At 27.6% G+C, this 15,760-nt stretch overlaps 3 protein-coding genes across 5 annotated transcripts; 2 read left to right on the top strand and 1 right to left on the bottom strand.

Annotated features, from left to right (window-relative positions):
- Positions 1–29: 29 nt before the first annotated feature.
- LOC118066891 (CWF19-like protein 1) lies at positions 30–2,164 on the top strand. Its single transcript, XM_035083289.1, has 3 exons — positions 30–1,025; positions 1,088–1,736; positions 1,817–2,164. The coding sequence occupies exons 1-3, from the start codon at positions 409–411 to the stop codon at positions 2,108–2,110; spliced, it is 1,560 nt and encodes a 519-aa protein (XP_034939180.1). The 5' UTR covers positions 30–408; the 3' UTR covers positions 2,111–2,164.
- Positions 2,101–3,403, bottom strand: LOC118066896 (methylthioribulose-1-phosphate dehydratase). The gene is made up of 5 exons (XM_035083299.1): positions 3,157–3,403; positions 3,003–3,097; positions 2,674–2,942; positions 2,403–2,604; positions 2,101–2,337 (listed from the first exon to the last, which is right to left on the bottom strand). The coding sequence occupies exons 1-5, from the start codon at positions 3,184–3,186 to the stop codon at positions 2,220–2,222; spliced, it is 714 nt and encodes a 237-aa protein (XP_034939190.1). The 5' UTR covers positions 3,187–3,403; the 3' UTR covers positions 2,101–2,219.
- Positions 3,404–3,480: 77 nt separating this feature from the next.
- Hmgcr (HMG coenzyme A reductase) lies at positions 3,481–15,642 on the top strand. Of its 3 annotated transcripts, none has more exons than XM_035083280.1 (9): positions 3,481–3,682; positions 9,959–10,187; positions 10,265–10,376; positions 11,001–11,088; positions 11,491–11,788; positions 11,964–12,115; positions 13,153–13,720; positions 13,807–15,047; positions 15,134–15,642. In XM_035083280.1, the coding sequence occupies exons 2-9, from the start codon at positions 10,008–10,010 to the stop codon at positions 15,252–15,254; spliced, it is 2,760 nt and encodes a 919-aa protein (XP_034939171.1). In that variant the 5' UTR covers positions 3,481–3,682; positions 9,959–10,007; the 3' UTR covers positions 15,255–15,642. The 3 variants fall into 3 exon arrangements, with proteins under 3 accessions (XP_034939171.1, XP_034939172.1, XP_034939170.1); XM_035083281.1 differs by lacking the exon at positions 3,481–3,682 and adding an exon at positions 3,941–4,065; XM_035083279.1 differs by lacking the exon at positions 3,481–3,682 and adding an exon at positions 7,926–8,244.
- The last annotated feature ends 118 nt before the right edge of the window (positions 15,643–15,760 follow it).

Below are 15,760 nucleotides of genomic sequence, written 5' to 3'. Positions count from 1 at the left end.
GGATTTCACAGAGAGTCAACTGTCACTGCATTTTCTCGTTCAATCTAATTCGCAAGCAGTTCAATCTAGGTGGCATTCCGTGACGAAGACTAGTATAATGCCATCTAGATCAGTACTAATTGAAAACGCGGATAATTTAAATTAACGAAATTAAAAAATTTTTTCCTTTTCTTTCTGAACAAGAAATCTAACTCTAGAGAGCCCAATAGAACTAAAGTGGACTAAGGTCGTGATTCTGTTGGTATAACCAGAAAGAAGACTTCTCTGGTATAACAGAATTTTATTAATCAATCAAGAACCTAACCTCAATTCCTAGTGAATCAAAACATTGACAAGAAATAATCATCCAATTGAAAAATTTCTTATTTACATAATAATTACTACATAAATATATTCAATAAATGTGTGATGGCTGAGAAACACAGAATATTAATTTGTGGAGATGTGGAAGGTCGATTCAATCTGCTCAGCTCTAAAGTAACATCAATTAATAAAAAAAATGGTCCTTTTGATCTTTTACTGTGTGTTGGAGATTTTTTCGGAAAAGATAACAGTGAATTAGAGCCCTACAAAAATGGAATTAAAAAATTTCCAATTAGAACTTTTATAATTGGACCAAATAAAGAAGAACATGTGAAATGTTATCCTAATTTAGATGGATGTGACATTTGTTACAATATTCTTTATTTAGGTAGACGAGGTCTCTATAGTGCTGACTCCGGACTCAAAATTGCTTATGTTAGTGGTGTTGAGAAAAATGATCAAAATTCATCATCAAATATATTTTTAACAGAAAATGATGTTGTATCTGTTAGAAATGCTTGTTTAAAAGGTCATCCAAATTTCCGTGGAGTTGATTTTTTATTAAGCTCGCAATGGCCAATGGATATTACTCGGTTTGATCCTAATGAACCAAACTTGAAGTATAATGGCTCTCAGCTTATCGCTTGGTTAGCTGCTCACATAAAACCAAGGTATCATGTAACTGGCATTGAAAGTATTCATTACGAGCGACCCCCATATAGGTAATTATTTACACTATTTTTAATATTGAACCCAATTATTGTATTGTTATCTTTTCCTCTAGAAATCAATCAAAAGGTGGAAATAGTATCGAAATAGCTACCAGATTCATTGGGCTTGCTCGGGTTGGAAATCCACAAAAGCATAAATGGCTTTATGCATTAAATTTAACGCCTGTTGATCGTACATCTTTGAAAGATTTAGCAGAAAAAACTACGGATGAAACACAAAGTCCTTACCATATTTCTCTTTTGAATTTTAATAGTCCATCTGACAAAGGTGGTAAATCACAACAATTCTTTTATGACATGGAATCACATAATAAACGATCTTCAGGTAATGATAGACAACCAAAAAGAAACAAGAAGCCAGAATTTGATCAAGCAAAATGTTGGTTTTGTTTGTCAAGTCCTGATGTGTCTAAACATTTAGTAATATCAGTTAGCAATGAAGTGTATATAGCATTGGCTAAAGGTGGATTAGTTGATGATCATTTCCTCATACTACCGATTACTCATTATCAGAGTTTATCAACTGTATCTGAAAATATTAAAAAAGAGATAGAATTAAACAAAAAGGCTGTAGAACGATATTATTCTAGCACTGGAAGAGTACCTGTATTTTTTGAAAGAAATTACAAAAGCTCTCATTGTCAATTGCAAGCAGTTCCAATTCCTAAGAATCTCGAATCGCATGTTTCAACGGTTTTTAAAGTAAGAAATGGTTAATTCGTTAATTTCGAATATTGTAAGTGTTATGAATTTTCTAGTATTAATTTGAATTTTATTTTAAGGAAATTGCGGATTCTCAAAATATTCACCTGAAACCTCTAACTTCAAGTCTCGAAGAAACAGCTCCACCAGGTACAACCTATTTTTATCTTCAGCTCCCCAATGGAGAGGAATTATATCATAAAATTGAACGGAATTTTCCTCTCCAATTTGGAAGAGAAGTTTTAGCGGATAAAGAGTTATTAGATTTAGATGATCGAATAGATTGGAAAGATTGTCAAATGAGTGAAGAAGAAGAAACAACTTTGGCTAAAAAAATTCGGAAAAAGTTCCAGCCCTATGAATGTGATTCGTAATTTTATTCTTTTCTAAAATATGTACATAAAAATATAAAATATTTTTTTACTCTGTGTGCAGATTATCATTGTTAAATGATCAGTTTAAAAAAAAAATTAAATTTGCATTTTAACTATTTTCATTCATCTGATGTTTTAATTCATACTCTTCAGGAATAAGAAGTGGATTTATACCAGCTTGCTTCATTTGTACCGCAACATCAAACAAATAATCATAACATTCAGTCCTATAATAAGAAATTAATTGTAGAATATTATTTTAAAAATTTTATAGAAAAACTGAGTAATTTACATTGTTTTCGCTTGCTGCCAAGTATCGCCCCAAACATATACTCCATGTCTTCGAACTAAAACAGCACATGTCTCTGGATATTGTTGAATTACTTCAGCCATTCGATCTTTAAGATCTTCTTCAAATGGAGTATTTTCAATAATAGGAACAATTAATTTTTCATCATACCTGTAAGCTCGTCCTAATTTTTGATTTCTTATACCTATTAAAGGTAATTAAATTACAATGTAGCTGCATAAAGAATATTAATAATTATCATGATATAATTAACCTTTGATCATCTCTAAATGTGTTACTTGAAATTCCTTTCCAGGCCATAATAACGTGACCATTACGGCAAATTTTGAATGAGTATGAATAACAGCTCCTGCATTACGAGCAGTATATGCACACATAAATAATGGAGTACATTGCGATTTTTTAAATTTTTTCTCTGGTGGTGGAGCTGAAATTTCAATTCCAGTTATATCTTGAACAAACATATCTTCTGGAGCTATACGTTCTTTTTGTACACCGGAAGGAGCAATGTAAATTTCGTCCCTAAAATATTTTTAATATCGTAATAGTAATTAAAGAATTCTTTTTAAAATACACGTTTACCCATGTTTGATAGATATTCCACCACCGGTACCGGTGACCCATCCAAGATGATAAAATTGTCGACATAATTCCGGAATGAGATTACGCGGATGTTCCTATTGAAGAAGCAATAATGTGATAATGTTTATTCAATACATTATAATATCCATATTACCTTATCGTAATTCTTATCAAAAAATGCCATAATGTCTTATTGTTTATATTATCATAAAATAACTTGACTCTATTGTATATTGTTTATTTATACACTCTTTGTAATTTTCAAAAAATTTTTATTGTTAGTTGTTATATTATTATATTAAAAATATCACAAGTAGATCAATTTTTACTCCAAAACGCAATAAGATTTTTCTAATTGATTTCAACACGAATTCAAAGAATACAAAGTTGCAAAGAACAGAGACAAATTAAAGTACATGATTTTATCGGTTGATTGATACCAACTGAAAAATAATTAAACAAGTTCTTACCACTACCAACATAATGACAAGGACATTTATAAACAAATACTGTCAGCTGGAGAAATCACAACAAAGTTTTAGATTATTTTATGTAATTTTAAGTGTATAATATGTGTAATAGTAATTACGAATATATAATATAATAGTTGATTAAGTACATGTAATAATTTTTTAAATTAAATACTAATATAATGCAATGAGAATTAAATGCCAATACTGGTGAGTATTTGTGAGGTTAACCCTTTACGTTAGCTTTGATATATATTGTATACATATGTCAATCTTTTATATAAATGCTTTTATATAATAATCCGTAATTTTTTAACATAACTTTATTGATTTCCTTATCAATCATTTTTTTATCTTTATTGATGACTTAAATCATACTTTGAATTAATTAATCACACAATATTTTGATTTTTTATTTTATAAATGATGCAATTAGAGCAGAAACTTTTACTTTGTTCCATTTCTTTTCTGTATAACCTTTTTTTTAAGTAGTGTTAAGAAAAGTTAAACATATTTTGTAGTGCCACGATCTTACTTTCACTGAGTAATCAAGATTTTTTAAATAATTATCATAATCAATTTCAATTATTAAGGTATAACAATTTAAATTCGAAACTTGGTATAATTATTAAAGATTAAATTTTGTTTAATTATTTTTCAACTATTAACAATTCTTGAAAAGTTTGTTACGTATTTGAATATCTGAAAATTGAACTTTTTTATTTATTACCAAGTCATAAAGAATATTATTCGTAAAAAATACTTCTCTTTTTATAATTTGCCTTTACGTCAGACACAATTATAAGTTAATTATTCCATTACATTATTTTGAATCATGATATTCAATGTCATTTCTATAATTAACATCAAAAACAATATATATTAATCTTATTATGTTTTATATTCATTACTAATGAATAATAGATAAAAAAATTTGGTAATTAAGTCCATCGAATACAAAAGCTTGGATTTGATGTTTTTTTATCTATATTACTTATTAAATAATTTATTAGACAGATAAAACGAATGATATAAATTTTTCATTAACTTCAAACAATAATTTAAACGTTAAATTATAACAAAATGAATAATAAAAAAACAAAATTATTAAAGTCAATGAAAAAATATTAAATAAAAGAAAGCACTTGACAATAGATATTAAAAGTGAGATTTAAGAGTCTGTCACATAACAATCTAAATTTGTATGTCAACTTAATGACAATAAAAATATTTAGGAGTGTCAGTTTGCAAATCATGAAAGTCATAAATTAAAAATATTGACAAAAGCAGGCCATGGTCATCTGACAATGAACTCTTAGAGTAATTTGCCAAAGGGAAGTTCAAATTGACTGATATTTTATCATCTACACCTTGTCATATATATTTATTTCGGTCACATTGACTTAATAAATTAATTATTTAGTTGTGACAAATCAATGCTTATATTATAAAATATTTTTAAATGAATTAATCTACCAGGAATTTAAATACAAATACATTCTTGTTCATACTATTTGCTATTATCATTATTATATATCAAGTTCTTTGATTTCAACATTGTTTTTATTATGAATATTCCATTCACGTCTTCTTAGCTATAAGAGAAACCAAAGTACTCCATACTAATTTATTTGTTTCTCCAGTTCTTCAATTTATCATTTGTTTTCTAGTATATTAAATGTTTTCCCAATAGAATTATCAGCTCAATATTAAAATAAATAATATTCTCATTTGAATTCAGTCAATTATTAGCATATGTTAGTTTTTTAAAAATTTTTTTAAATTAATTCTTTTATCTATCAACCTACGGAGTTCGATTTTAGCATAAATTGTTATTTTCGTTATCGCAAGTTCACCAGGGCATTCTTGATAAAATGGTCACCTTGAATAATTCAAGTTCAGGAAATGTAAATATTGTGAATTCTTTAGCTACATCATTATACCAGTAATTAGTATATTTCTACTTTGTTTCCATTACCGTCATTTTTGCAGTCATCGCATCATTATCCATCACTCCGTGATGATAAGAAAAATTCACTAATTGGTATGCGTCAATACATAAAAAAAATTGTGTCGAATAATTTTCTTTCACATAGTAAAGATAACGAATTATATCTGAATTAATAATTCTAGATTATTTGAAGTAAAAAAGAAATTTTGAATAATTTTTCGCAATCTATTATATTATTAAATCTAAAAATATTCTTATTATGTAAATTACAGGAATTTATACGATTTGATATACCGTAAGGAGTTGAAGTAATGCAAAAGAGAAAAGTTGTCATACAAGTAAACATGGACACAATCAGATAACTTATGGAATTATTTAGTAATTCATTATTTTCAATAGTCCAGCTGATGAGATACCTTTTAATGAATGTAGAAATAAAAAAAAAGCTGTTAAATATTTTGGCCTTGCAGAGATTTCTCTTCCATTCTCATGATTTTGAACTAAAAAATAAGCATTGCACATCTTCTCAACTTGTGTTAAGTTATTTTTTCAAGCATGCTGAAAAAAATGGTAGAAAAATGTTTTTTAGGAAAATATTTTTTTCTCTTATTGTAACGCTCCAGACGTGAATGGATTTCCTTGAAAATCTAAGGATTTGTTATTCTATTTACACAAGTTCAAGCATTTGAAAATCGTTTACTTTTTCTCATGAAGAATAATTTTAGAATGTGTTCTCTCAATGAAACAAAAAGTCAAGTGAGTAGAATTAAATTGTTCAACAAGAATAGAATGGGTTATAAATATGAATCTATGAGATTCTGATAATGCTCGTAGATGTTCACAATATAAAAAGAATCCAAGTACTGAAGATGATTTCATTTAAATTATAAAATTAAATTCAAATATGATGAAACAATGATTTTAAAAGATGCTAGCTATTTGTTAAGGATTATTCAGAAGACTAGTAATTAATTTGGAAAATTACACCTACAAGTGAGTGAATTGATTTTAAAGTGAAATATCTTTTAAGTGGTTGGGTTTTATTTATATGATTAATCAATCATCATTATATCAAAGTGAAAATCATTGGATAGAGAAATTTTCACGTTATTATCCCATTGCTCATTTCGATTAATTTTTTTAACACTGTATAATCACACACATTCTCTTTTGAATATTCATAAGTTTAGAGTTCTAATTTACAAAATTGGTTTACTTATTGTGAAAGTTTCTCATAGAAAAATGATCCTTTTTTAAATTAATCAACAATAATATTGATATCAAAAATCAATAATATTGTGAATTTACCTTTCATTTCTTAATATTGCATTAGGTTTGATATTTCTGTTTGATGAATGTTTCCTCTAGTATTAATCATTTTATCCATTTATAAATACAATTGGTGGGATAATAGCGGGAATTCTAAATTTAAAGATGTTGAAAAATATGTCCAAATAATACGTAACATGATTTTTGATGTTGCCAAAACATTAAGTATTATTAGAATGAATTTTGAATTAATATCGAATTCTGATAAATCGTGTGTCAAATCACAAGAAAAATTACTTTGCATTTTAATTGATGTTCATTATATGCATGACCATGTTCTACAAATTGATCCTATTATTTACATACAATCAATAAACTGCTTCATACTTTTTTCTCTTCAATAAAAAACGCGTAAAACAATTTAAATTTTGAAGTATTTTTTAAACTGCAGTAATGATTAAATAGATTGTAATTTTTATATTGACATTTTTTTTTAGTCTATTTTTCTAATTTGATATATGGTGCATAAATATTTTTTATAGTTTTTAAATAAATTAATTAATTCGCATTAAAAAAATATTTTCACTATCTATAATAAATGATCGTACCAGTGATAGACAAAATAATTTTTTAACAATATTTTTAAATATAATTGTAGATTACACGAAATATTTTAATCAAGGAGTAAAAAATATAAATTCAAAATTAAAAATTTTATATTGGAAAAAAATAAAGAATTAAAAAATTGAAATATTGAAATTATAAATTGACGAGTAATCACACCTTAAATAATAAAAATCTTTCTGTTAGTTTCCATAAAAATTCTTGTAAGTAATAAACCTCCACGTTTTCATAGGGAATTTTATTCTGCAAAAAATTTTGTTATATAAATAAAACTCAATACTGTACTAAAAATAATCATGATAATATTATAAATATCTGATGATTTTATAAAAAAAATTTCAGGCATGTAGATAAACAATACCTATTTATATTTTTTTCAAACTTAAATATTGAATAAATATTATTCTATACAATGACTATTAATTAATGATGATTTATCCATTAAAATTTTATGATAGAAGAACCATATCAATAAGTAATAAATGACTCAAAATTTTTTTCATAACTTCAACACAATTTTAATATCAACCACCTGTACATTAACGACTATCTTGACAGTATATATTGGTATTTGGTGAACACATGTAGAAGAAATCCTCGAGCGGGAGAACCTTAGGGTACCAGTAACCAAGAGGTAGCTCTCGTTGCCAGTCGATTTCTGTTCATTCGTTAACACGCATTTGAACCAGCGTAGTGTCTACCAAGTTGATACATTGACTCTTGATTTTATGGTCATCAGTTAAAATCAGTTGGCAAAGTTAAAATGAAGATTTAAAAAATTACGAGATCGTTAACTGAATAAAAATAAATCAAACTATTTTAATAATTAATTATAAAATATTTAGCTACGACTATTGTAAATAATATTTAAAAGGTGCTTTACCCCACAACCAATTGTATGGAATATTTTTAATAATCTATTAACGAGGTATGTAAAAGTGACTTTAAAGTCTTTTGAAGTTAATTTTAAATAATTCGCATAGAAAATATTGAACAAATTTATTAAAATAGAAGAATCGATTGACTTTGAAACAAAGAAAAGCTGTGACAACAAATAATACATTGGATTGAATTTTAAAATTTAACTTTGTATAAAAAACATAAACTTGATGATTCTTTCGTAAGAAGTTCTTCCGGAACATTTAGCATAACATAAGAATGTCTTTTCTGACGTTTTATTTAAGTCCTAAGTTGCCACGTTGTGACAACTATATGTGTGGTTGTAGATGAAACTAAACACTTCATAAAATGATGAGTAAATTATTCAACTCTCTCGTGAATCTTTCAAGAGAAAGGTGAAATATAATGGTTGGAATTGTATGTCGAAACTTTCGGTTAAGGCCGCACCAAGCATTTACTATGCCACTGATATTGAAAAATACTCCAAAATATCTTTGTTCTATTTCATTATTTACCTTAGCAATACACTTTTATGACAAACATTCTCAGCATTTGCATGATAATTTATTCTAATCAACTACATTGATTTTAGTAAATATCTTTTCTGACGTATATTCAATCAATGAAATCCATCCTAATTTTTTCATTTTATTTTCTACATTCTTATCTTTGTAGTTCATTTTGCTTTCTAGCTTTAGATCAATTGATTCACCAAAGAGTTTGGAAATTAATCTGAATTTCATAAAAATTTAAAATTAAACTTGGAAAAAAATTTTTATTCAAGTCTAGATTGGCAATAAATAATCTGAGAAAATTATATAATATTTGATTCATGAATATTTAATCTTCTTCAATAATTACCGTCATTGCTTTATGATATAAATGAATGTATAATTAATTGTAGAGGTGTTGCTGAATTCGGTAATTATTGGTTACAGAAGAGATCAAGTAATGACAATAATTATAGACTATAAAAAATTAGAAAAAGGGGTCAATGATCAGGGTATTCGTGTATGTGTACTGGAATCTACGGAAAGTCGGCGACCTTGGCAGACATAAGGTTTATGTCGAGTTATCTGAACGTGCATGCAATCATATTTCTGAATGATCTTTACAATTATTTCATTGCATTGTTAATTTTCTTACTCAAATAAAAAATTCTCTTGTGGTAATAAAAGAATAATCATATCAATTAACTGCTTTTCCTGTTTTGACTTTTCTCTATTGATAAATATCAGAATAAAAAAATAAATAAATAAATAAATAAAAAGATAAAATATGAAATTTAACCATTTTGAAATGGACAGTTGAAAGGAAACTACGTTAACTGATATCTGAACAGAATTCTGGGAAAAGAAGTTCAAATATTCATGAGATTGTCATTCCATGACAATGGAATGAATATAGACATGCATATATTAAATTAGCTGATGTTAAACGTTTACGGTAGTAATTTTGCTATCATAGTAATAGTTAACTGCCTGAAATTTTTTGATAAAATTAAAATAAGCTGCAAATAGCAATAAGGTGTTCCCTGTATAATTAACTTGTTATCATAAGTGAGAATGAATAATTATTTTACTAGCTATAAATATACATCAACTTATATTTCACGCTTTAGATAAAAAATTGAAATTAAAGAGCATTTTCTGTTTTCAGCTTTTAAACAGATTATTGGGAAAAAAGAAAGCTACCATTGTAATTTAAATATTAACTACTCTCTCTTTTTTTTTTCTTCTCAGAATTTATTTGACGTACAACGACACACAATCACGACAATAACAAATAAAAATGTTAGCAAAACTATTTGAAGTACATGGAAGATTTTGTGCGGGTCATCCACTGGAAGTCATTGTAACAACGTTTACATTAACAGCATGTATGCTCAACTTGGACACCGGAAACACTCTGTCAAAAGACGGAAGATTTTCAAGTACATCCAATTGTTGGAATGGACGATGTCATTCTGATGTAAATATTATACATTTTCTGTTTACCAATCATTTATTTTTAAATAATTATAATAATTTTTCAACATTTTATTTTAGGATTATAATGCAGTAGATGTCATTGTTATGACAATAATTCGATGTTTAGCAATTTTATTTAGCTATCATCAGTTTCGTAATCTCCAAAAACTTGGATCGAAATACATCTTAGGTAATACTTTACATTGCAATTATTTTGAGTGATTGATCCTGAAGTCGTGAATAATTTAAATACAATGATAATGTCAATATAACGTATTTTAGAAAGACAGCTTATTATTAGATAAATCAAAGGACATTTATTCAAATAGCCAAGTAATAGAAATCAATTAAAATATTAACGAATCATCATACTATGTGATTAATTGTATTATATAAATTAAATATCAAGATTATTACTTCTGCTAAAACCGGATTTCGAATATATATTAAAAGCATCATGTGAAAGCCTTGGGCGTTAGTGAAAGTTCCATGGAAAGTGATAGCATTTCTTTTGAGGCTAAACTCGTGCTGACAATGTTCTTGATTACCAAATTAATTATAGCATTCTTTTTATACGAAAAATAAATGCATTCATCTTGAATGGCTTTGAAAAAAAAATTATATTCAAGTTTTTTATAGTTATAATTTGAAATTGAATATATTACAGTATGCAATTGCAATTGAGAATGATATTTAAAATATTTTTGGCTTGATTAAAAACATGTTCTTTACGATTAACACGTACCATGCATGGACGATTAAAGACACTAAACAGTTCTTCAACTTACTAAGAAAATTATCTTATGATTACTAGGTATTGCTGGTCTATTCACTGTTTTCTCCAGCGTGGTATTCACCACTAGTGTTGTTAATTTTGGTCGCAGTGACGTTTCTGATCTCAAGTGAGTTTATTTTCTTGCAATTTATGATAAAAATAGAACTAAAATTTTTTTATAACATTATACAATATTCGTGCTCAATTACATTATTTAAATTGTTAATTAGCTTATGTTTGAGAAGATAATCTCGAAAAATTTTTAAAATTCTAACTAACTCAGTAATTATAATAATTATCCGTAAGAATTTTAATTAACAACAATAATTATTTAATAACATGTTAATAATTATCATTAATATATTGCTGTTAATAAGGCATTAAAAAGGAAGAAAATAATTAGTATTATAAATAGTATGTTTAAAACTATTACAGTAATAAAGTTATTAAGAATTTTTTAACAGTTTATTATTAAATGGAGATTTAATGAAGATTAATAATTAAATAATTTATAATTTTTTCTTTACAGAAATGCTTTATTCTTTTTTCTACTACTCATCGATTTAAACAAAGCTGGAATATTAGCACAGCTGGCACTCAGTGCAAGAAGTCAGGAAGAAGTGAGAGCAAATATTGCTCGTGGAATGTCACTTTTGGGTCCATCTATTACACTAGACACAATAGTAGAAACACTTTTAATTGGCATAGGATCTTTATCCGGAGTTAAACGACTGGAAGTTCTCTGCAGTTTTGCTTGTCTTGGAGTCGTTGTTAATTACATCGTTTTCATGACATTTTATCCTGCATGTTTATCATTAATATTAGAGGTAAAAATACAATTTATTTCTAATATTATTAATAGCTACATTAATGATTAATTTATTGATCATATTTCTGAATGATTTAAAATGAATTATTTTTAATTTTTCATTAAATCATTAATCAAGTATTTTTTGTTGATTATTTTGAAATGTCTAAAAATACGTTTTATTCTCTTTTCAGCTGTCGAGGAATAATATTGGTGTGAGCACTTTAAGTGCTGATAAAATATTGATGCTCCACTCGTTCAACGAAGAGGATCAAAAACCAAATCCTGTTGTAGAACGTGTTAAATTGATAATGATTGCTGGTCTCTTCGTTGTACATGCTCACAGGTAGATCAACAGATAAATCATTAACATCGTAGTAATAGTTTTATTTTAATGTCGCAATATCCGTTCTATTTTATTTTGCGGAGAAAAAAACTTAAAACGAGTTTACTGTTCATAAAAACCTTGCAACCATTTTATCAATTGTTGAGAAATTTCGAGAAAGGCAGTTAACTATTAAGTACAAAATGTTAAGGGTATATTGTAGAAATAACCTTCATCATCAAGGCGAAAGAATAATCGAGAATAAAATAGGAAAAAATTGCTTATAAAAACTGATGAATGAAAAAAAATTCTGCAAACATTAACTTTCTATTTGAATAGTGAGTATGTTTTTTTCTTTTTTTTTTTTCATTCAAAAAATTTAGAGAAGTTTCAATATCACAATGAGTTGTACTATACGACGAAAGATTGACGTTACTCTGTTTATCTTTGATCTGACCTCTTCAAACCTTCTTTTACTCTAGTATTTATTGTTAGATGATTCTTTGTACATCATTCTGCAGGTCAGGTTCACCACGCAATAGATGTTTCTTTTTTTAAATTTAATATTCGTACTAAATACATTACATTTATTTAGACAATTTGTTGTATAATTTTATGTTATTGATTGATATCTAAATTTTTATTTAGCAATGGCTGTTGGTTTTTTTTCCTCTTGGAGAGATTATTATTCGAGTAAACAATTTAATATGGATAATATTTGCATAAAAAACATGTAATATTATGTCGAGCTAAATATTTCATAAGTATGATAATAATAACTTTTGGACAAAAGATAACTAGTCATGAACTGCGAAAGAAAATCCTAAAAATATATCTGTTTTCAAATTCTAGACAAAATTTTTAACATTTGCCGATGTCAAGGTAGTTGACGATTCAGTTAGTTAAAGAACGTACGTGACTTCACACACTTTTCTTTTGATTAGAAGTTTTTTCTATATTTATTATTTAAATTTTTTTTTAAAATACTTAAACTTTCATTTAATGAATATATTATTCTGATTATTGTAACATTAAATATTTTGTTTGTCATGTTTCAGTCGTTGGCCTTTTAGACAAAGCGACGATGATGATACAGTAGAGAGAACTCCATTACCAATAAGCTCACACGTCATAATAACAAATCACAATAAATCGAAAACCCCAGATGATTTGAAAGAGCATCTTATGAACTGGCTGTCACTTAGCGCTGATAATATTGTTATTTTGATACTTTTATTAGCATTAGCACTTAAATTTATTTTTATTGAAGATAAAGGTGATATTGCTAAACAATTGCAATGCAACGAGAAAACTGAATCTCCTGAAAGTATATCACCAGAAGATAACTCCAGTGACGTAATGCATTCAGCATCTCTTGATGTTTCCTTGAGACAAAGATTTGGAAATTCTTTGTCAGGTATTCATACGCCAATGTTTCCCTTATCTGCAATGGGTGATAATTGGATTGAAGTAGGTAATGAGTCCCAAATAGAGCTTGAAGATAAAGAAGTACAAACAGATGTTAAAGTATCAAATCTTGAACCAATTAATAATGATGAAGTTGAAGAAACTAATGAAAAAGAACCTAGAAGTATCGAAGAATGCTTGGCAATTTATCGTTCAGAAGTAAGACAATATTTTAATTGCTTGGAAGAATATTCAAAGTTTTCTATTGAATGAAATGGATTTAATGAACAATACTTTTATTTCAGTTAGGAGCAAGTGCATTAACAGATAAGGAAGTGCTCCAGTTGGTCCATCAGAAATATCTTCCCGCTTATCAGTTAGAGAAAGCAGTAGATAACATGGAAAGAGGTGTTGGTATACGTCGACTCCTCGTAAAAGCAGCTGCAAACTTTACAAATGAACTAGCTGATTTACCATATAAAAGCTATGATTATACTAAAGTGTTAGGAGCATGTTGTGAAAATGTTATTGGTTACATACCAGTTCCTGTTGGAATTGCAGGCCCACTTTTACTTGATGGTAATCTGTATCATGTGCCAATGGCAACAACAGAAGGTTGTTTAGTAGCTTCTACGAATAGAGGAAGTCGTGCATTATTAAAATGTGGTATTACAAGTCGTGTTGTTGCTGACGGAATGACACGTGGTCCAGTAGTAAGATTTCCAAATATCGTAAGAGCAAGTGAAGCTATGGCATGGATGCAAAATGCAACAAATTTTGCGGAAATGAAGAAAACTTTTGATAAAACTAGCAGATTTGCTAGATTAATCAAGATTCATGTTCGTATTGCCGGAAGACATCTGTTTATCAGATTTGTCGCTAAAACAGGCGATGCTATGGGAATGAATATGTTATCAAAAGGAACTGAGAAATCTCTGCAATGTGTACAAACTTATTTTCCAGATATGGAAATTTTATCTCTCAGCGGAAACTTTTGTACAGATAAAAAGCCAGCAGCAGTGAATTGGATTGAAGGTCGTGGAAAAAGTGTTGTATGTGAAGCTGTTGTACCTGCTGATATCGTAACTACTGTTTTGAAAACTTCAGTTCATGCTTTAGTAGATGTTAATATCAGTAAAAATATGATTGGATCAGCAGTAGCTGGTAGTGTTGGTGGTTTTAATGCTCATGCTGCTAACATTGTAACTGCCATTTATATTGCTACTGGTCAAGATCCAGCACAAAATGTTGGAAGTAGTAATTGTATGACTCTGATGGAACCTTGGGGCGAAGACGGTGAAGATTTATATGTTTCTTGTACTATGCCAAGTATTGAAATTGGTACAGTTGGCGGTGGTACTGGTTTACCAGCTCAAGCCGCTTGTCTTTCTATGTTAGGTGTTAAAGGACCTCATGAAGAAGAACCTGGTAAAAATGCCAGTAAGTTAGCGAGAATTGTTTGTGCCACTGTTCTTGCCGGAGAATTATCACTCATGGCTGCATTAACCGCAGGTCATCTAGTCAAAAGTCATCTAAAACACAATAGGTAATAAAAAATATTTGATTAATGTGATATAAATTAATTCTTTATAATTGTTGTTAAGACACTAAGGAGAATCTATTTTTATTTAGATCGTCAACAACAATTTGTAATCCTGTAAAACCCATACGAAGTGATAAGTTGTGCTTAATGGTACCAGATATTCCATTATGTACATCTAAGGATAACACAGATGAAAACAATCCATCTTAGTTTAAAAAAAACTTGGACTTATTCTTTTAATTTGTGTTGTGAAAGATAAATTATTAATTTACGAGAATATGTGACTGCATTAATAAAGAAGATGTGAATATATTTTAATTTCGGTAATTAATTTTAAGAGTAAAAACAGATAATAAATGCAGTAAATATTTCAATATCTATCTAGAAACTATGTTGGTAAAGTGTAGTTTTAAAAAAATTAACTAATGAGTATTTACCAAACAGTTTTTTCATAAGAGAAATTGAATATAATTCAAAAAGTTATTAAATCCCATGAATTTTCCGCTTTTAAGCAGTCTTCCAGCTTAAAATTTGTTTCTCATTCGAGAAAATAAAAATTTATTCAAGTAAATCCGTACTATGAAATATCAAAAAAAAACGTAGCCTAAATTTATAAAAAAAATGGAAATTTGAATGGCTTTTTTGTTAAAAATAAAATAATTTGGACAAAGTGGAACATTTATGAGGTCACTTAAGAGTTAAATATTTTTTTTGTT

This window comes from Chelonus insularis, unplaced genomic scaffold (genome assembly GCF_013357705.1).
Source record: "Chelonus insularis isolate UGA/USDA-ARS -01 unplaced genomic scaffold, ASM1335770v1 contig_358_pilon, whole genome shotgun sequence".
Taxonomy (NCBI): domain Eukaryota; kingdom Metazoa; phylum Arthropoda; class Insecta; order Hymenoptera; family Braconidae; genus Chelonus; species Chelonus insularis.
The sequence above is the reverse complement of the archived record's forward strand: the minus strand, read 5'-3'. Positions and strand labels throughout refer to the sequence as shown.